The sequence below is a fragment of the Eutrema salsugineum genome, unplaced genomic scaffold (genome assembly GCF_000478725.1).
Source record: "Eutrema salsugineum unplaced genomic scaffold, Eutsalg1_0 scaffold_10, whole genome shotgun sequence".
Lineage (NCBI taxonomy): Eukaryota > Viridiplantae > Streptophyta > Magnoliopsida > Brassicales > Brassicaceae > Eutrema > Eutrema salsugineum.
Genome location: NW_006256908.1, coordinates 11,400,888 through 11,421,276, shown reverse-complemented (window position 1 = coordinate 11,421,276; position 20,389 = coordinate 11,400,888). Strand labels below are relative to the sequence as shown.

Sequence of the window (20,389 nt, the reverse complement as noted above, 5' to 3'; positions counted from 1 at the left end):
ATTACAATTAATTAAAATTGTTGATTAGTATTTCTGGACTTCAGTAAATATATGAAAATATTAATTGGAGATTTGTACGTAAATCCTCATGTGCCCCAAAATGATCTTAGATTGAGGACATAATCCGTAGATAATTAGTAATTACACTCTTTTGTTGCCACTTCTTTGAAAGACAACTCGTAACGGAAGAAGACAAAATTCAATTAAAGCCTTTAAAAAAATGTTTTCTTTTGTTGTATCCATTACCATCACCTTCCTCTTTCATACTAGCCAAGAGAAGAGAAGCAAAACTCATATCAGATTCACCTTCTTGTAAATCTCCCTAAACTTCTTTAGATATTTCTCATATCTTCTTCAGCATTTCCAATCTCGTTTTTCCTCTGTGAAAGATCCTCAGGAAAAGACGTCTCTTTCAATCTCTGTCTGCTTCTTCCTCTACCTACTGGTTAGTGCGTCTTCACTGTCTTCCTCTTCATATTCACAGTTTAGTTCTCTGATATTCTTCTAGTAATCCACTCAGAGTTTTTTTAAACCTACAAATCTTGGGTCCCATTTTGAAGCTTAAAGTCTCTGTTTTTTGGTCAATCTTTACAGTAATACCCTCCACATTTTCTTCTTCGAAAGTTCAGTTAGCTTTTTCTGGGGATAAAAATCAAATTTTTTTTGTCAACAACACTATTTATTGCTTTGGTCAAGTTTTTGATACTTGGTGATTTGATACTACTGTGGGTCCAAGGTCAGAACTTAAGCTCCTTCAAGTGCCAAACCTTGAAGATTTATATTTTTTAAGGTCTTATTGAAATGTATTTTTCTTCCCCTTTTTCAATTTTGGATTTTCCAGGTTTGGATTTTGGAATGATGTTGAGATGAAACCAGAGTCTCTGTCCTTGTATTTTGTTGTTGCTGGATCTCTAAATCAGACACAAAGATGCTTCTTCGAGCTCTGTTACTGTCTCTCTCTTTAGTGTTCTGGTCGTTCCAATTCGTGGTTTCAGAGATTCAGCTGGGTTCTAGGCTCGTGGTTGGTGAAAACAGCTTGTGGGTGTCCAACAATGGTGATTTTGCGCTAGGGTTTTTCAATCCCCCAGATTTACCTAACCGGTTTAGCATCGGTATCCGGTTTAACTCCGAATCCATCCCTTCTGATCAACGGAAGGTCGTCTGGGTTGCTGGAGCAGTTGTTTCCGTTACTGACAACAGCTCTTACTTCGAGCTCACTCGTAATGGAGAATTGGTTTTGTTTGATTCCTCTTTGGGTGTTCCGGTTTGGAACAGCAAGACGAGCCGGTTCTCTGTATCCTCTGCTCTGCTCCGTGACGATGGTAATCTTGTGTTGTTGAGAGATAGAGAGGAGATTGTTTGGCAAAGCTTTGATACTCCTGCTGATACTTTGCTTCCAAACCAAAAGCTATCAGCTTTTGAGATGCTTAGAGCTGCTAGTGACAGTTCTAGGTCTAGTTACTACACTCTTCACATGGAGGATTCGGGGAAGTTAGAGCTGAGATGGGAGAGTAACATTACTTTTTGGTCAAGCGGAAACGAAGCCGTCACGACGAAGAAGGGGAAGATTGGGGCTGTTCTTACTTCAGAGGGAGCTCTGCTTCTTGTCGATCAACAACATCTGATGAGACCTGTTTGGTCCGTTTTCGGGGAAGATCACAACGACACTGTCAAGTTCCGGTTTCTCAGGCTCGACCGGGATGGTAATCTGAGAATGTACTCTTGGAACGAAGATTCAGGGATTTGGAAACCGGTTTGGCAAGCTGTTGAGAATCAATGCCGGGTTTTCGCGACCTGTGGATCGCAAGTTTGTTCCTTTAACAGCTTCGGATACTCCGAATGCAACTGCCCTTATGATACCTTTGCATCGGTCTCGAACCCCAAGTGCTTGGCGCCTTATCAGAAGCTAGGCTGCAAATCTGGTTTCAACATGGTGACATTCAAGAACTTGGAGTTGTATGGGATATATCCGGCTAATGATTCGGTTATGTCTCGGATTAGCTCTCAGAGATGCAAGAAGATGTGTTTAGAGGACCCTGCTTGTACCGCAGTCACTTACAGGAATGATGGGAATCCTCAATGTCTCGTCAAGCTGACCCGATACATCAGTGGTTACTCTGATCCGTCTCTGAGTTCGATATCGTATGTTAAAACATGTTCAGACCCAATGGCTGTTGATCCAAATGTTTCAAAAGGGTCAGTGACTGTAACAAAGTCTCACAGTGTCTGTCTTCCTTGTCTTGTCGGCGCAACTTCCACTACACTTGTTCTGTTTCTTGCTTTTCAGCTCGGTATCGTTGTGTACATCTATCGGAGGAAGAGTAAGCAAGCTAAGAAGAAAGCTGATCGGTTCTCCAAGGCGACGAATCCGAAAGGTTTGAGTATATTCTCTGTAGATGAGATTAAGGCGATGACCAACAACTTTGAATGTAACATAGGACCGAGGGTATTCAAGGGGGTTATGCCAGAGAATGAACTTGTTGCTGTAAAAGAAATGGAAGCGACATTAACAGAAGAAAGGAAATTTCGAAGCTCTGCATCAAAGGTAGGAACAATGCATCACAAGAACTTAGCAAAGCTTGAAGGTTATTGCTGCGAGCGAGGCAGGAGGTTTCTGGTCTACGAATACGCTAGGAATGGGTCTATACTTGACCACATTGTTGACCCTTTACAGAGCAAGAAACTAACATGGAGGAAAAGAACCGAAACATGCTTAAGCGTGGCTAAAGCTCTCTTTTATCTCCACACAGAATGCAGAGAATTTGTCAGTCATGGGAACTTGAACTGCGGAAATATTCTGCTCGGTGAGGATTTGGAAGCTAAGTTAACTGAATATGGATTCAGTTCATGTGCTGCAGATAAAGACGTTGACGATTTTGGAAAGATGGTTTTAACTCTGATAACTGGTAGGTACGAGGCGGAAGGGGTAGTGAGTGAATGGGTGTATAGAGAATGGATTGAAGGGAGGAAAGAAACCGTTGTGGACAAAAGATTAAAAGAAGGTTTCGATGTAGAGGAGCTTGAGCGGGTTTTAAGAATCTTGTTCTGGTGTGTTCAGGCGGATGAACGGTTAAGACCATCAATGGGGGAAGTGGTGAAGGTTTTGGAAGGTACATTGTCTGTTGATCCACCACCACCGCCTTTTGTTTGTGCAAGATCATCGCCGACTAACTCATCGGAGTCTGGTCAATCGTTGTATGAGTCTCTAAGAGATTGAAGTATTGTATAGTTTGAGGATCTGATTTAACACAACAATTGTATTTGTAGTGAAGGCTGATGATTCTTGTTTCATTCTTATGAAGATGTTAGCTTTGATCCTTGATTCTGTTAAAAGAAGTGTCTTTTGCCTGATTCTGTTCAAAGCATCTTTTCTGGGGCATAAAAGCCTTTCATAGGTCATGTATGGAGTGATTAAAGAATGATGGTTACTTATTAGCACCATGATAATACAGTGAATCAAGCTCTGTAAGAGTTCAATGAGGCTTAAGGCCCTCTGGAAAAGAAGGAGGCTTTGTTAGTTACTCTTCCTGCGCGTAACGCCACGCGCTTGTTTTGGCACAGACCAAGTCTTTTGTACAAGTGTCTGTAATGGCGGAGCAGGACTGGGATGGGGACCAGAACCACTAGTAGGCTTACACGAACGTTCCTTCCACTACAATATAAACGACTTTGGGACCACAAGTGTTGATCCTGAGCCGAAGATGCAAAAGGTTGCTATATATGACTATATGAGAGGTGTAGAGAGCTTTTCTTTCAAAGATGAAAGGACATGACACATGGAGATTCTGTTCCAAAGTCCCAACTTGTTCTTTGGCTGTCTCTCTCTTTTGTCTTTCTGCTTTGGAAGCTCTTTTCAATTTCTTTGGCTGCTTTTTAAAATTTCAACTGTTAACTGACACTAACTGCTGTCCATTTTCCTCCCAATAAAATATAATGATCAAGCTCTTTGAAATCTTGAATCTTGTAACATCACTGAACATTGTTTCCTGTGGTCAATCTTTTCTACACAATTCAGGTTTTGCTTTTTTCTGAATTTGAATCCTGTTGAATCTCAACTTTGAGTTTTGTCAATCGAATTTACAACTAACAAAATGAACATCCCTAAACACTTTAACTATCACTTTCAATGTAGTAACTCTTTCAAAATTACAACGAACAAAATCAATATCATCATCATCAGTATCCTAACACTTTGAATATAAGTCACTCTACTTTGATATTTTAAAATCGAAGGAGAAACGGCTATGAAATGAATGAAAGAACAGGTTTTCCGTTAAGCCTTGTAATGAAAGAAGGCGCTCTCTTTTGCCAGCTTATAAACCAATGGCGTCCACAAGGATTCCCCTTGTTCTTCCCGGTGCTCCTCCATTCAGTGATGATAAATCCAATACGAATCTGCATTTACCACAAGCCAATCTATAAATTTTACAAGCACAGAGAGATTATCAGAAACATAAAGAACATTAGTTCGTAGCTGCATACTTGTTCCGTTGTGCCTCTCCTGCTTCTTGAACAATGATCTTTTCTTCCATTTTTGATACCCTGTGCTCGTTGGGAAGATCGATCCCTTGTACTGCAGAATCAAACAATTACGAAAGCAATCAGTTTCAAATTCACTTGGCATGGAAAAGAAATGTATGCATAATACTGTTTAGTTTCTCACTTTCTACTACACCATTGACAGGAGCGACTCCGTCTAACCCCAAGAGTGTCTGGAAACAGAGCCGGTATGGTTATGCATTCAGAACTTGACAACATTTTGAGCAATTAACAAAAATTCGGTTCACCTTGAGCTTCTTGTAGCATTCTTCAAGGTTGTCATTATACAGAATAAGACCGAATATACCCGAGGATTGTCCTTCTTTGATCTCTGCCTCAGCATTTCTAAGCCGCTTTTGAATTTGCTCCTCTGTCTCGGTTCCTCTGTTTATTTAGAAGTTGAATTCAAAATGCCCTCGCTGGAAATTATAATGAAAGATATCTCAAGAATGTAAAAGCCTGGTTTGTACCGAGCACGGAGCCGATTTTCAAGCTCTTTCATTGAAGGAGGACACACGAATATGAATATGGCATCAAGAGAACTCGCTCTCACAGACCTTGCTCCTTGAACATCAATGTCAAGAATACATCTCTACGTAGAACAAAAGAGAAACTCGTCGTTTAAGGATCAAATGCACAGAAAGCATCATCTATCAATCCAAAGCATTGTTATTTACCTTTCCTGAATCTGTTACCACCTCAACGGACTCAATGCTGGTTCCGTAAAGATTGCCATGAACAGAAGCAAACTCAAGAAACTTTCCATCTTTAATTTCTTTCTCCATGACACTCTTATCAGCAAAGTGATAATGAACACCGTTTCTCTCCATAGACCTCGGAGATCGAGTTGTGTGGCTCACTGAGAAGCCAAACATTGAAGGAAACTCCTTCATAAGCATCGATATTAGCGTTCCTTTTCCAACTCCAGATGGACCGCTTATAACAATTGGTTTCTCGGCATTGCCTTTTACGCCTTTACTCCAAGCAACAACTTCTTTCCCTAGTAATTTCCTCTGTTCCCGCACATAAGGACTATCTACCTATTAATGTTCCAACACATGAGAAACTCCAAGGACGATACTTTAAAAACATCCTAAATTGATGCAACAGATTACTAACCTCAAGGAACCAGATGGAGTCATTAAAAGGTGAACCTTTCTTAATAACCAAAATCCGACCTTGTTTAAGAACAAAAGCGGAGTAACTTTTGCTCGGCTTAGGACCTGTCCCAAGCACAATAGGACTAAACCTACAACATCAAATGATTCTCAAATCTGTAAGATTTCATCTGACATTGAAGTAGAATTCTTGTAACAAAATTTATAAGAATCTAGATAACATTCTCCCACCGGTTGTTACTTTTCTTGTCATGAATCTGAACCTCAATGGAAAAATTGTTCCTTTCATGATTTCCACCAATCACAAACTGCACAAGATAAACCTCAAATCAGATCAATATCAACCAGTTGAAACAGATTTGGATCGAAACATTAGATGTGAGCTTACTGTTCGATCGCCGATATCAACTGATATCTCAGTGTTCTTAGATTCGGAGTTTACATCGACGCCAGAAGAGTGTCCGTTCTCTAGATGATCCACCAGAAAAGCTGGAGCTTCTCCCTAACAACAACAATCAAAAACTATCAAAATGTGATTATTAAACTAAGAATCAGAATTTGATTATTAGCAAACATCCTTGAGGAACTGGAGTTCTCGCAATGGAAGTGAATAGCCAAAGAGGCTCACCATAGAGAAAATCTATGCCTCCAAGAAGAAGAACAACAACACAGCCTGAGCAATGACACCACAATCATATATAAGGGATCCATAAAAAAACAATAAAAAATCTATATCTAATTTCAACAAGAATTCCAGGAATTCGTTTCCCATGAGAAAAAAAATGAAAACTTTTGTCAAAAGACTCAAAACCCAAATGCAATTTTCGTGAAAATAAACACATAAACCGTAACGTAACGTAGCACACGTATCGATAAACAAAAAGGTATCAATGGAATAAGTCAAATCAAACAAAAACCCATGTTCGTACCTCGAGTAACAGGAGAAAGACGAAGGCTTTTTAGAATTGCAGGCCACAATATGTATATATGGTTTTACAGGAGAAATTTGAGGAACAAGCTTCGAGTCCTGTATTGCAACAACGAAATTCGGTTTCTCTCGATGTCTAACTCTTCTGTATATATGTCTGTGGATCATAAAAGGATTTTCAAGACAACTTGGAGATGATCAAGTCACGGTCTATGCAATAAGCTGTCTCTCGGAGGCGCTTCTTTGTTATTAAAATAAGGTCGAGGAAAGAGAGAGAGAGACTCATAGTCAAGAGGTGGCTCTTAAATTTGTATTTTTATGATTTTTTTTTTGTTACTGGGCTTATTTCTTTATTTGATTTTTTTTTTGATATTTATTTATTTATTTATTTGATTTTATTTCGCATTTATACTTGTCATAATATTCCTAGTTTTTAAAATGTGGTTTAGATTGTGATTAATTCAATTTGCGATGAGTGTGTAAGGTTGAAATAAAATTGGATTTTGATGGCGCTCAGTTCAAGGAAATTCACTTTCTTTCTCTTGATTTTGTAACTTTTATGCAAATACAATATCTATAGTCTAGTTAACTATAACTTCAGATAGTGTCAGATGTCTATTTTTTGGGATGACTGTTTGCTAAAAAGAAGAAGAGACTGAAACATATGAGAATTAATTTTGAGGATTATGCATTTCTTGGAAGATTGGACTATTAAGAGTGTCGGTCAAGTGTTTCACCTTTCTAATCTTACATATAATAACATTATGTATAGCCGAACGATGTTCTTATCTAAATCAGATTTACTCAACTAGTATGCTACCGACTCACAAGTATTTCTCTTTCTCATTCTTAGACTTTTTAAATTTTAGTTTCAGCAAAAAAATTTCTCATTTTAGATTAAGAAGATAATCGACCTTAGAAAGAAATTCAATATCAATCCCGATGACAAAGCGGGTTGGACTTTGTCCGTGGGTTCAAACCGTTTTGATTGGACAAATATACGTGACTCCTAAAGTTCTCCCATAAAAAATGATTTTCCATTCTACTATTTAAACATTTTGGGATCACAATGGAAAATATAGTATATTGAAAAAAAAAGAGTGAAGAAAGCTTCAAATTAAGTAAACAAAGAAAATAAAGTGTGCATCCCACATGCTCCGTCTACTCACCTTCTTAGATGAAAAATTTGATCTCAAATTCTAATCTTGTCATATACAAGATTCCAACACTAGTTATTGTCAAGAAGAGAGGGTGGAGCTTAAATATGGGAGGAAATTATTAAAGCACTAGCTAGAAAAAGAGCCAAGAAATTTGAATGAAAGAGTTAAGACTTAAAAGGGTGGTAACATTAAATCACCACACGTATACACATGCATGATGCACCGATGGTTACATATGATTACGTGTATATATGAAACTTCAGAAGACACGTAATTTAGTACAAAGGACATAAGTCCTAACCATAGGTTGAGGCGTGTGAATATGTGAGCATGATGTACATAGACTTCGGATGTTATTATATATTCTTTTTTTCTAATAAATGTCTATTTAAGTAGACAGTAGAGGTAGTTGTATTTTGTTATTTATGTTGTAGAAAATTTAAAATTGGCCTTTTAGTTAGGTGATAGAATAAGCGAACGGTCATAAATGGTCAATAGAAAAGGTGGCCATGAGCCGCACGAAATTATTCAGTATAGCCACTTTTTTGTTCACAGCGAAAATTTCCATAAATTGTATTGATTAACTGATGCGAATAAGCTCGTCTTATGGGAGAGCCACTCCAAAATCAGGTAGCTTACATGAAACTAAAAAAAAAATTATCGTGTTTGTGCCCCTTTGTAAGATAAATATCTTAAACATTGTGAATTCGATTAAAGGATAAAAATAAATTAAAACTCGATTGCAAAAACGAAAAAATGTATCTGATTCCGTATAGCCGGCCAACCCTCTTGGGTCTCAACCATTTTCAATCGGTTTTAAGCAAAACCGAGCGTATTCCATGATAAATAACACAAAGCATAGGATTAAGCATCGGCTACATTCATTTGAATTTACCAAACGGTGCACTGTTCTTCCGACAAAATACATCGCAACTCACAAAAGATAATCCGGTCATTTTAGTTATTTACAATATTTGATTGGTGATGTCAATTCATCGAGCTATAAATATATGCTCCATTTTTTGTTTGATATCAAATGGCCCCATTTATCCATAAACATATTTTGGGGGTTGTTTGTTTGTATGAAATCATATATAGATATAGAAATTTGGCAACCAACATAAAAAAAAAAAAAAAAGAGATGGCGAAGTTGGATGGCAGAAGAAAAATGGAAAGAGGTATTGGGCCATAGGGGTTGAATCTAGTTTAATGTCGGATATGCCCAATAACTTTGCATAACAAAGTAATAGTAGTCCATTAATAAGCTTATGTTTCAGGATATTACCATTATGCCTGATGATAACTCCATAAAAAAATATGTATTCTTATACATATATATATATATGTATTCTTATACATATATATATATATATGTATTTAAGTAGTGTTCTGAATGTTGTTACCATGAAGCATTTAAGCTAAAAGTATTTTGAAAGTTGTGGACACAATAGAATTAAGAATTAAGAAACGTTAAAAATCAGGGAAAGAAAACATTTTGGAAACCATGGAAGCGTCAAATTTGCAGAATACAAGAAATGCTCATTGTGCAACGTTTTGAAAACCAAAATTTACCTTAAAAAACATTTCAGGTTTACATTTTACAAGGTAACCGGCGTAACTAGACCGTTCAAAATCATACCAGATAAATGTAGTCGTAGTCTTGAACTTTTTGAAGTGGTTTTAGTCTAATGAAATCACATAGCAGGTAAATATATAACAAACTGATAATTCACTACCAAAATACCAATACGATCGGAAAAAGACGAATTTAAACGGAAGTGACTCGACCAAAAAGACGGAAGTGATATCTGATTACGTGGCCATGCACTATTGGTATCTCCAAGCCACTAGATTGATGCTGACATACTTGGCTTCGTTTGGCGGGAACATTTAACAAATCAGACATAGCCACGTTGACCCCAATCTTTTGTAATTGACACGTGTATTATCCTATCTTTTGTGGTGGGGTCCATACTTGCCGACACTCGCTCTTACAATATTTCCCCCTACCTTATGATTTTAGTATAATGTATTCTCAAATTCCCTAAAAGAAAACTCGATGATTTCTCCAAAAAAAGATACGTATTCTCAAATATACATAACTATGTAATACCTAAGAAGAAGTTCAGTTTAATTTGGATACAGTCAAATCGGTTTCGGTCCGAATTCGGTTTAAGTTTTTTTGGTTCCCTAATTAATAAAACCATTCGTTTATGTAGGTCCGGTTTCGATTTTATTCGTTGGGTTTCTTCCGGTTTATTTTTTCAACTCTTATCCCTTCGGAAGCCTCTCATAGTATCATTATGTCATTTTATTTGTCCTTTTAGGAGATTATTACTACATCGCATTAGATGAAAAAAAATGTGAAGAAAAAGAATTAAAGACGAACGGTTTATTATTGTCTTTTTCTTGCAACTCATGATAAACAAGCACGTCTCCGAAGGATAAATGCAGTCGCTATTTACTGGACCAACGTTGTTTTCATGAAGAGGTCCTTTGTCATATTTTTAGATTGATAACCTTCTTGAAAATTCGACATTTTAATATTTTTTCTTTGTCGTGTAGTTTTCATTTTCCGCTAATCTTAAAATAAAAAAAAAAAAAAAAAAGCAAAGCTAAAACCTTTGACAATATTACCGAAGCTTATCAATACCAAAATATTGTAGATGATCAGAATCTGATCCGAAATTTGTAAACCCTAATTCTCAAGTGATGTTGACTCTCTACGGTCAAGAAAGCTCGCCGGAGGGTACCAGTAGCACAAGTAACAATAATCGGGATGAGACGCCGGAGACCGCCGTGAGAGATATCCACGCGCTTGCTCCGGTGTTGCCACCACCGCCTGCCATGCGAGGCTATTTTTCTCCGACGAGATCAGCGACGACGAACATGAGCGAAGGAGCTTCTTCCGGGGAAAACTTTACAACCATAAGCAGAGAGTTCAACGCTCTAGTCATCGCCGGCTCCTCCATGGGAAACAACAACGAACGTCCAACGACTAGTGACGCCACGCAACGTGACGACTTGACGAGGATCCACGAGGAGAGGGACGAAGAAGAGGAGACGAACCCGTTGGCTATCGTGCCGGATCAGTATACGGGTTCGGGTCTGGATCAGGGAACTAGAGATGGGTCGGGTCAGGTTCAGGGTCGGGTTGGGACGTCGTCGGTGCAAAGGGTGAAGAGAGAAGAGGTGGAAGCGAAGATAACGGCGTGGCAGACGGCAAAACTAGCTAAGATCAATAACAAGTTTAAGAGAGAAGACGCCGTTATTAACGGTTGGGTTAACGAGCAAGTCGATAAGGCCAATTCCTGGATGAGAAAGATCGAGGTGAGTTTATAAATTTAATCAGCTAAAATTTAAACTCTCCCATCCTAGGTACGATGATTAGAAACATATATACGCCATATATCTATGGTTAATATAGAGAATTCATCATTTGATTTTAAACTGATTAATATATATATATATATTCAAAATATTAAAATGGGAGATGGTTGGAGCCGGTCCAAGTGGACAGTATACCATTTAGCTTCGGTTCGATTAGGTAAAGTAGGGACATTTTAGCTGTTAAGGTTGGTTTCTTGTACATTTGCAAATTTTTTAGTATTCACGACCGTCATTTTCAATTTATCATAGTTACAGGTTATATCGATTCATCACATTAAAATCGTAATACAAACTAAAATCGTGCGTACTACGTTAATATATATTGAAGCTTTTGGTTATGAATTGAAAATGGATGGATGCAGAGGAAGGTAGAGGAGAGAAAAGCGAAAGCAATGGAGAAGACGCAGAACAAAGTGGCGAAGTCAAAGAGGAAAGCGGAGGAGAGGAGAGCAACGGCCGAGGCAAAGAGAGGGACTGAGGTTGCAAAAGTTAATGAAGTTGCTAATCTCTTGCGAGCCGTTGGTCGTCCTCCTGCCAAACGTTCTTTCTTCTCCTTTTCCTAATTTTTAGTTTGTTGATCAAACATAATTTTAAGTATTCTCATTCTTGCATATATTTTTGTTATTTGCGGAAAAATGGGACATTTTTTAGGACTTATATACACAGATCGTTGAAATACTGCTGTTGTTATTTTATACCTTCAATTTTATTTTTTACACCTTCGATACAAAACAGCAATATGTGCGATCCCCGTCCATAAACAGGGGAAAAAAAGAGATTAATATAGCTTGATCCAATATGAAAAATCTTCTTTATGATGCAAGATTCTCCGATGTTATTGTACGATTGATCTATATTCGCTAGCTTGGTTGCATCCAAATCGCTTCTCTTTTCATATAAAACTTGTGAAAACATGAAAGAAAACACAATACACCCAAATACACTCCTAAAGATGCTTATACTAGAGAATGATAATTTAAATATATCAAAACATTGAAAACACACATCAGTGAAAATTGCGTAATCGTACTTTTTCCGACAGTAGAGAAATTTCATTTTTGATTGGAATGTATTGTGGAAGATTAAGATAGTAGTAATATATTCTTTGATTAATGAAATATATCATACCCGTTATAAACAAAAAACAGCATTACGGTTATATAGTTCCGGTGCTACATTGACTTAGCAATAAGTCTTTATATATTAATGCAGCTGGACTAAAAGAATATTATACAATAAATACAGTGTGATAGTTTGATATATGGGTTCGGATAATTTGGTGGGAACATAAACCTTTGTTTACTTTATATATATTCTGATTATTCTCCAGCCAAAATCATCTCTCGTAATCGTAGTTAGATCTGGATTTTGGGATATAAGCCAGGAACCAATCTAGGTTTCGCAGATGCGAGTAGAGGCTTGGCCATGAACAAGTTGCTATCAGCCGCGATGAGTTCGACTTGACTTGCACCATTAGGTGGAGACCATTTGAACCCTTGGAGAAGCCTGGCTAACAACATGATGGTCATAGATGCTCCAATCTTAGGACCAGGGCAGCCACGCCGGCCAGTGCTGAATATTACGAACCGCATTTCCGGCTCCATCAGAGTCACACCCATTGAGTCCTTAGTATAGTCATCAAGATGTCGCTCTGGTTTGAACGCGTCAGGTTCGTCCCAAATCGTAGGGTTCCGACCAAGTCCTAGACGGCTCACAAGAATGTGACTACCTAATATATCAGAAAACAAATTACCAAATGTTACACATTAGATTGATTTTTGTATTAGCTTAATAATTCACTTATAATGAAATATATACAACCTTAATAGTCTGGGAATTCTATATCTTAAGACCGGAGATTTTTTTTTTTAATATATAATTCACTAGTTGTATAATTTATAATAGATTGTGTGACACACCTTATATCTTAAGATCGGAGGTCTTTATATATATAATTTGTTGGTAACATTTTGTTCAATATATCTATATATTAGTTGAGAAATGGTAATATATGTTCTTTTTTGTACGACTCTAAAACCGCTCCTGAACCCATCAACGTAGACAAGAGTTACAAGACCCCCTATTGAATATATAAAAGAATGAATTGTACCTTTAGGGACGAAATAACCAGCGAGAGTAGTATCTTCTCGGGCTCCATGAGGAGGCAGGAACGCATTAGCTGGGTGAAGCCGGAAAGATTCTCTGATACAAGCTTTGATGTAATTCAGTTGTGGAATGTCTGATTCTTGGACAAGTCTGTCTTTACCAACTACCATGTCCAGTTCATTTGTGGCTTTCTCAAGAATCTCAGGATGATTCAACATCTCCGCTATCGTCCACTCCACGTTATTCATCGTATTGTCGATTATTCCAACATTTATATCCTACATATAGCAGAATATATGCATATATAAGAGATAAATTAAACCCTTACTTTATTTTTAATAACTCGAAGAGTGAACATCACACTAACCTTGCATTGAGCTCTAATCTCATCATAAGTAAATAAAGGCATTCCTTGGTCATCTTTTAGCGCGACAAGAGTGTCGAGCCAATCTTCTTCCGTCTCCTTTCCACCTTCATTCCTCCACAACTGCATTCTCTCGTGGATGATAGGGTCGTTGCACCGGTTGATAAAATCAACCGTTTCTCTTACCTCCGCCTCCTCTGCATCGATGTTCCATCCTCTAAGAAAAGGGATGTAATTTGTTACCTTAAAGCTGAAAAAGCAATCAAGAGATCTGTATATTGCGTCCAAATGCTCTCTCTCTTTCGGCCCGAGACCACCGTCCTCGGTCGGTTCATCAAAATGCCTCTGGCCGAACATCATCCTCATCATAACGGCGTGGCAATAAGTTAAGGCGACATCCCTCACGTTAATGGGCTTCATCTTTGATCCTAGTCCGCATAGATTGAAGACATACGTGACGATATTATCTGCTTCTAAGGTTCTATCACCAAGGGTCTTGTTCAGTGTTGTCGGAGACATTAGTTTGGTGGCCATCACCTTCTTCATCAGCTTCCATTTCTCTCCGTAGGGAGAGAAATTAATGTCTTTGTAGCCATGGCTTATGAGATTGCTCGAGTATGAGTCAGCTCTGTCTGCGAGAGCCTCGTCTTTGTCCCTAAGCACTTCTCGGGCAATCTTGCTTGATGTTACGGTGATTACGTGGACGTTGGCAAAGCGAAAGCAAGCTATCTCCGTTTGCATGTCTTCCATGACGCGGTGGATCCACAGGTGAGTTGGCCGGTTCATGATCATGTCCAACAAGTTCCCAATGATTGGCCATCCCTTTGGGCCCGGAGGAACCTGAACTTTTGGTTTCTTGGATCGTAAAAAACGTATAGCGAGAGCCAGGACCAGCGTAATGGAAAATAGAACAATTGTGAATGTATAACTCATGTTCAACGCCAAAAAGTAAATCTGGTATGTATGATTTTTTTTTTCGTTGGGACGTGACATGAAGTTTTGCTTTTAAGATAGTAGTGGAGATCTCTTACTACAAGAGGCTTTGTTCTATTAAGAACGTTTCCCTAATCATCTATTTATGCATTTGAAGTTTCATATGTAACCACGTATAAAATATAATTGATCTTGGAAAAACTATTACTCCTCAATAGAATCCCTAAAAAAGATTGACCTAGCTAGCTAGTGGCAGCAACTTAAATAATAATAGTTTTATGCTCATTAGGTAAGATGAATATAGATATTGTATGTCCTATCGTATTTTTTTCTTCTCCAAAAGCATGAATGAAGTTGAATATTTTGAGGTCCGATTAGTTAATTTTCCATGGTTTTTGAATTTTTTTTTTCAAAATTAAAAAGCACCGCGAGAAATTTATAATTAAAAAATGACATGAAATAAAACGTCTCAGTTACAGTAAAAAGAAGAAATACAAAGATTTATATATATATATATATATATATATATATATATATTAATATTAGAGTTCATAGTTGTGTTGAGATAATAAATAAAAAGAGCGTTCCCCGAAACTTATTTTGCTAGTCTTTCTTATGGGTTCTTACTTCTCAGTATTCTATAATTGTACTCGGTTGTTAAAAAATCTATAGTTGGCACTTCTTATGGATTCTTACTTCTTAGTATTTTAGACTACACAAATAAATGTTCACATTAGATTCTATGTAATTTGAGAAAAAAATATATATATATTTTTCAGCATAATATGCAGAAAAATAAAAAAAATATATATTTAATTTTTAAAATTGTTTATCCATATAGTTATGACATATAATTATATTGTAAATTAAGATCCTATTAAGTTATTTACAATTTCTATTTTATGATTCAAAATTATGAAATTAGACATTAATTGATATATCTAAATCTGATAAACAATTTTTAAATAAAATATAATGTTCTAAAAAATCCTCTTTATTATAAGGTATTTTTTTCATTTATTTTACTTTTTCATTTAGTAATTTGAATTGAAAAATACATAATTTATTTTTAAAATAAATAATTAAAATTAAAATTTTTATATTATTACATTGATATATATCATAATCTAAATTAATAATAATATATGTTAGAATCTCTTGAGTTATATCACGTTTACGTTGGATGCGTTTATTTTTTATAATAAGATGTGCTCTATGTTGGAACGATCAAATTTAGGGTTTTAGTTTTGGTAATTACTGGTTTCAAGAAGTATACCTAGTAAAATTAAAGATAAGTAAATTCTTTCTTTTGCGCTCCATTTATTGGCATTGTTTTTACGTTCGTCAAGTAAAAAAAAATTATCAAGGAAAATTAGCCAAATTTTTTTTCTTTGGTAAAGAGAACTTAGGTTATTCTTGCCTTCTTGTTATCTTCCTCGGTTTTCGGTTTGTCGGTACTCGGTAGTGTTTTTCTGGCAGTTGATGCCTATCTATAAAATTATATGACTAAATATTGAATTGACTAAGTTATTAAAATAGAAATACTGATCAGCGATTCTAAAGCTTGTTTTTTCAGTGCAGTATTTCTCCTGATTATTTAATGACCGTGTGCTAATTTAATATACGCGCTTGTTGATGTAATCACGCGGTTTATTCAAATGGTCTGTGATATAATATTACAATGTAACATGTGATTATAGTTGAAATCGATCTAAAAAGACTTTAAGAATGGCATTACGTACATTCCAAGGAAATAAAGTATGATTTTTTTGTTTGGTAAGGTCTTTCGTTTATTGAAAAAGTCGTAAATTAGGGTTTTAAATAAACCAACTACTTGTATTTTTAGACGGATTACCGTACATTACTTTGATTTTATTACTTTCTATTAAGGGTAAACTATTAATGAACATTAACATAAGCCTTGTTTAAAAGTTAAATTTATGTTCCTTAAACAAATTAATGATAAACGATGTTCACATCCTCGTGGTTGGCAATATTTTTTTTATTTACCAAGATACATGTCCCCGATACCTTTTACGCATTATTTTTCCTTTTCTCCTTAAGAAAGGGAAAAATCGTGAGTTCCATCCATTTAATCTCGCCTATCCTTTTTTAAAATTTCTGTAAAACCTAATTGTTAGCCAAAACTGAAAACAAAAATGGCGGCAGTAGCAAAGAAGTGTCTAAAGGCAAATTAAATGCATGATGAAGAAAAAGATGTGTTTTGTTTTTCTCCTTCTTCTGATTTATATACACCCTAATTAACAGTCATCTCCATTTCCTTTTTTTTTGTTAATTCATCTATGGACGGAAATAGCTAATGACGGTAAATGTCACTGCAAGTTAAGAGCATTTATATAACGTTAGAATAATTCATTTCGTGGTTATTACTAACTTCTATCTCAACAAACATTGTAGCATTGACTATCGAAGGGAATTACTATCACACTGATGTTGGACTTTAAAAATAAGAAATTCGATCTAGAAGCTCTCACTACAGGGAAACTAATATGAAATGACCAAATGGCAAGTGATCAGCCTCACACGTATGACCTCTTGTAGTTAAGTGTTTATTCTTTGTTATTTGTTGTTAGCTCTGTATATTGTTAAATCGGACTGTATATTATTGAATCGGAATGTTTGAATTCAGACCACTATTTTGATATTTTTCTCGACTTTATTACCATACCAATTGCAAATTGCACTTTTTAATTTTTGACAAAAGAAACAATCGGAAACATGATGTACCTTGTATACAACATTGTCATACTACAGATTTAATCCAGATTTTAATTTGCTTTTGGTCGGTTATTCAAGTTCGGTTAGGATATAACTGGATTAGTTAATGTCGATTGTGACACTCCTAATCCTGATCCTATCTAAAATCGTTTTTTTCTTTTCAAATTTGCTTGGACATTACGGGTGAAAAAAAAGTCCTAAAAATAAATTATTTGAGTAAAGACATATCTGAAAGAAAAATTTAAAAACAGAAATCAGGATAACAAGAAAATACAGAGAGATTAGGGAAGGAAGGATTATATATTTTCTGTTTTTTTTTTTCAAACCTTCCTTCCATATCTCCTCTGTAATTTCCGCCTCCAAATCCTTTTCAAAATTTAAGCTTTTTGTAAAATTTGAGAAGAAACAACAACATTTTGATATGATTGTCTTACGTTCATTTGATTCCAAGTCGACGATCCTTTGATCTCTTGTTCAATCTTGCGCGATTTTCGGAATTTTTTATACTTCTTCAATAAATTGATCGCATTTATATTATAATGGGGAATTGCTGTGGAACGGCAGGATCATTGATTAACGATAAGAACAAGAAAGGGTTTAGAATCGCAAATCCTTTCTCGATCGATTACGGCCACCGCCACGACGGCGATAAGCTTATTGTCCTCAAGGAACCAACGGGCCGAGAGATCAAGCTGAGATACAAACTGGGCCGCGAGTTGGGCCGGGGAGAGTTCGGTGTCACGTATCTGTGTACAGACAACGAGACCGGAGAGGTTTTCGCCTGCAAATCCATCTTAAAGAAGAAGCTGAGGACGACGGTGGATATAGACGACGTCAAGAGGGAAGTGGAGATCATGAAGCATTTGCCTGAGCATCCAAACATCGTCACGTTGAAAGAGACTTACGAGGACGATAAAGCTGTGCATTTGGTCATGGAGCTCTGTGAAGGCGGCGAGCTTTTCGATAGGATTGTGGCCAGAGGGCATTACACCGAGAGAGCTGCAGCTGGTGTTCTTAAGACTATCATGGAGATTGTTCAGGTTCGTGAGGTTTTTTCTTGTGTTTTTGGACATTTCTTGACTCAAAATGCAATTCTTGGAGCTTATCAAGAAAGTGATGTGTTTGTTTCCATGTGCGTTTCAGATGTGCCATAAGCATGGAGTAATGCACAGAGACCTAAAACCTGAGAACTTCTTGTTTGCAAACAAAAAGGAAAATGCATCTTTGAAAGCCATTGATTTCGGTCTCTCTGTTTTCTTTAGACCAGGTAATGTATTGTATCATCATCTTGGATGCTTTTGGACCAAGCTGCTCTGTTTTTGGAAGCCGTGTTTGACACGCAAGTGTTTTTGTTTTGCAGGGGAGAGATTTAACGAAATCGTTGGGAGTCCTTACTACATGGCTCCCGAGGTGTTAAGGCGTAGTTATGGGCCAGAGATTGACATTTGGAGCGCAGGCGTAATTCTCTACATATTGCTTTGTGGTGTTCCACCTTTTTGGGCAGGTTTGGTTTTCTCAAATCATTTGCTTTGTGTCAGTCTTTGTAGAGTCATACAGAGAGTAATGATGCCTTTGTTTTGCAGAAACCGAACATGGAGTAGCAAAAGCAATTCTTAAATCTGTGGTTGATTTCAGAAGAGACCCTTGGCCCAAAGTTTCTGCAAATGCAAAAGATCTGATCAAGAAGATGCTTCATCCTGACCCGAGGCGTCGTCTTACAGCTCAACAAGTGCTTGGTATCATCTCAATTCCAAAATGCAATTGTTGTTTTGGACCGAATCTATGTTAAGACTCAAACCATCTTTGGGTTTACAGATCATCCGTGGATACTGAATGGTAAGAATGCTCCCAATGTATCACTTGGTGAAACCGTAAGAGCAAGGCTCAAGCAATTCACTGTTATGAACAAGCTCAAGAAAAGGGCACTCAGGGTATGTTCTCTTGAAGACATGCACATTAGAAATTTTGTAATCTGTTGAGAGTGCTTAACATAGTTACCTTACATAGGTTATCGCTGAGCATCTATCGGTTGAAGAAGCATCCGGCATAATGGAAAGATTCCAAGTAATGGACACAAGCAACAGAGGAAAGATCACCATGGACGAGCTAAAGATCGGATTGACGAAACTCGGGATCATTGTTCCCCAAGATGACATTCAAATTTTGATGGACGCGGTAAGAAATTAGTACTTGCAATGCTGATTCAAAGTTTTTTCAAAACGCAATGAGCTGAATTGGCGGGTTTTGTTATAACAGGGAGATATTGATAAAGATGGATATTTAGACGTGAATGAGTTTGTAGCCATATCGGTACACATCAGGAAGATAGGAAACGACTACCACTTAAAGAAAGCCTTTACGTTTTTTGACCAAAACAAGAGTGGCTATATCGAAATAGAGGAGTTAAGAGATGCTTTGGCAGATGAGATTGAAACTACTAGTGAAGAAGTTGTCAAAGCCATTATCTTTGATGTCGATACCAATAAGGTTAGACCCGATCTCTGAGACTCGTAGTGTAAGAAAAGACTTCGAAATTTGAATGTTCTTGAAACAAAGTGTTCTAGTGTAAAAAGACACAGAAATTTGAATGTTCTTGAACCCACATTTCTACAGGATGGAAGGATAAGTTATGAAGAGTTTGCAACAATGATGAAAACGGGAACAGATTGGAGAAAAGCTTCGAGGCAATACTCGAGGGATCGTTTTAACAATCTTAGTCACAAGCTGATGCAAGATGGGTCCTTGCATTCTAATGGCGATACAAAGTAGAACGAGCTTGATATCCTCTGACACGGATACTTTATCCTTAGTCTCAGAAGATTGACTTGAATCGTAAATCGAAAGGAAGATCAATATTTGTTCTTTCTTTTGTTTTTTTCCTTCACATTCTCACAACATAAATTGTTAGTTTTGACGGGTATTATTAAGCCTTAGCCAGTTATCTTGCTGAAAAGTCGAGCGAGAAGCCCGTTTGTATAGATACCTTAATTGTATGTGAGGATATTGAAGATCATTAATAATAATGTTGTTTCTTGTGAATTTTGTTATTTTCAGTATTTTCTATTATCATTTAAGAAACTATATGATTTTCCTTAATTTGGTCGTAACAAGT

At 36.8% G+C, this 20,389-nt stretch overlaps 5 protein-coding genes across 6 annotated transcripts; 3 read left to right on the top strand and 2 right to left on the bottom strand.

The window, feature by feature from the left end:
* The first annotated feature begins 289 nt into the window (after positions 1-289).
* Positions 290-3,351, top strand: LOC18027756 (G-type lectin S-receptor-like serine/threonine-protein kinase SD3-1). The gene is made up of 2 exons (XM_006411397.2): positions 290-445; positions 842-3,351. The coding sequence occupies exon 2, from the start codon at positions 929-931 to the stop codon at positions 3,215-3,217; it is 2,289 nt and encodes a 762-aa protein (XP_006411460.1). The 5' UTR covers positions 290-445; positions 842-928; the 3' UTR covers positions 3,218-3,351.
* Positions 3,352-4,119: 768 nt separating this feature from the next.
* On the bottom strand, positions 4,120-6,855 carry LOC18027755 (guanylate kinase 1). Of its 2 annotated transcripts, XM_006411396.2 has the most exons (11): positions 6,587-6,855; positions 6,286-6,330; positions 6,046-6,159; positions 5,889-5,965; positions 5,659-5,788; positions 5,217-5,579; positions 5,010-5,131; positions 4,788-4,923; positions 4,664-4,712; positions 4,483-4,573; positions 4,120-4,395 (listed from the first exon to the last, which is right to left on the bottom strand). In XM_006411396.2, exons 2-11 carry the CDS (start codon positions 6,286-6,288, stop codon positions 4,314-4,316), a joined length of 1,167 nt encoding a protein of 388 aa, XP_006411459.1. In that variant the 5' UTR covers positions 6,289-6,330; positions 6,587-6,855; the 3' UTR covers positions 4,120-4,313. The 2 variants fall into 2 exon arrangements, with proteins under 2 accessions (XP_006411459.1, XP_024004263.1); XM_024148495.1 differs by lacking the exon at positions 4,664-4,712.
* Positions 6,856-10,352: 3,497 nt separating this feature from the next.
* On the top strand, positions 10,353-11,813 carry LOC18027754 (remorin 4.1). Its single transcript, XM_006411395.2, has 2 exons — positions 10,353-11,075; positions 11,498-11,813. The coding sequence occupies exons 1-2, from the start codon at positions 10,458-10,460 to the stop codon at positions 11,696-11,698; spliced, it is 819 nt and encodes a 272-aa protein (XP_006411458.1). The 5' UTR covers positions 10,353-10,457; the 3' UTR covers positions 11,699-11,813.
* A 677-nt stretch (positions 11,814-12,490) lies between these two features.
* Positions 12,491-14,598, bottom strand: LOC18027753 (dihomomethionine N-hydroxylase). The gene is made up of 3 exons (XM_006411394.2): positions 13,609-14,598; positions 13,246-13,519; positions 12,491-12,864 (listed from the first exon to the last, which is right to left on the bottom strand). Exons 1-3 carry the CDS (start codon positions 14,596-14,598, stop codon positions 12,491-12,493), a joined length of 1,638 nt encoding a protein of 545 aa, XP_006411457.2.
* A 2,978-nt stretch (positions 14,599-17,576) lies between these two features.
* Positions 17,577-20,186, top strand: LOC18027752 (calcium-dependent protein kinase 14). Its single transcript, XM_006411393.2, has 8 exons — positions 17,577-18,317; positions 18,421-18,544; positions 18,638-18,781; positions 18,861-19,013; positions 19,093-19,208; positions 19,285-19,452; positions 19,534-19,764; positions 19,891-20,186. The coding sequence occupies exons 1-8, from the start codon at positions 17,817-17,819 to the stop codon at positions 20,044-20,046; spliced, it is 1,593 nt and encodes a 530-aa protein (XP_006411456.1). The 5' UTR covers positions 17,577-17,816; the 3' UTR covers positions 20,047-20,186.
* The last annotated feature ends 203 nt before the right edge of the window (positions 20,187-20,389 follow it).

Coding starts and splice junctions, on each gene's coding strand:
- LOC18027754 (XM_006411395.2), top strand. CDS start 10,458: ATGTTGACTCTCTACGGTCAAGAAAGCTCGCCGGAGGGTACCAGTAGC. Junction 11,076..11,497: donor CCTGGATGAGAAAGATCGAG/GTGAGTTTATAA, acceptor GGATGGATGCAG/AGGAAGGTAGAGGAGAGAAA.
- LOC18027755 (XM_006411396.2), bottom strand. Junction 5,966..6,045: donor TTGATATCGGCGATCGAACA/GTAAGCTCACAT, acceptor TATCTTGTGCAG/TTTGTGATTGGTGGAAATCA. Junction 4,396..4,482: donor GGAGAGGCACAACGGAACAA/GTATGCAGCTAC, acceptor TGGTAAATGCAG/ATTCGTATTGGATTTATCAT.
- LOC18027752 (XM_006411393.2), top strand. CDS start 17,817: ATGGGGAATTGCTGTGGAACGGCAGGATCATTGATTAACGATAAGAAC. Junction 19,014..19,092: donor TACAGCTCAACAAGTGCTTG/GTATCATCTCAA, acceptor TTGGGTTTACAG/ATCATCCGTGGATACTGAAT. Junction 19,209..19,284: donor TCAAGAAAAGGGCACTCAGG/GTATGTTCTCTT, acceptor TACCTTACATAG/GTTATCGCTGAGCATCTATC.
- LOC18027753 (XM_006411394.2), bottom strand. CDS start 14,598: ATGTCACGTCCCAACGAAAAAAAAAATCATACATACCAGATTTACTTT. Junction 13,520..13,608: donor AGATTAGAGCTCAATGCAAG/GTTAGTGTGATG, acceptor TGCTATATGTAG/GATATAAATGTTGGAATAAT. Junction 12,865..13,245: donor TGGTTATTTCGTCCCTAAAG/GTACAATTCATT, acceptor CTGATATATTAG/GTAGTCACATTCTTGTGAGC.
- LOC18027756 (XM_006411397.2), top strand. CDS start 929: ATGCTTCTTCGAGCTCTGTTACTGTCTCTCTCTTTAGTGTTCTGGTCG.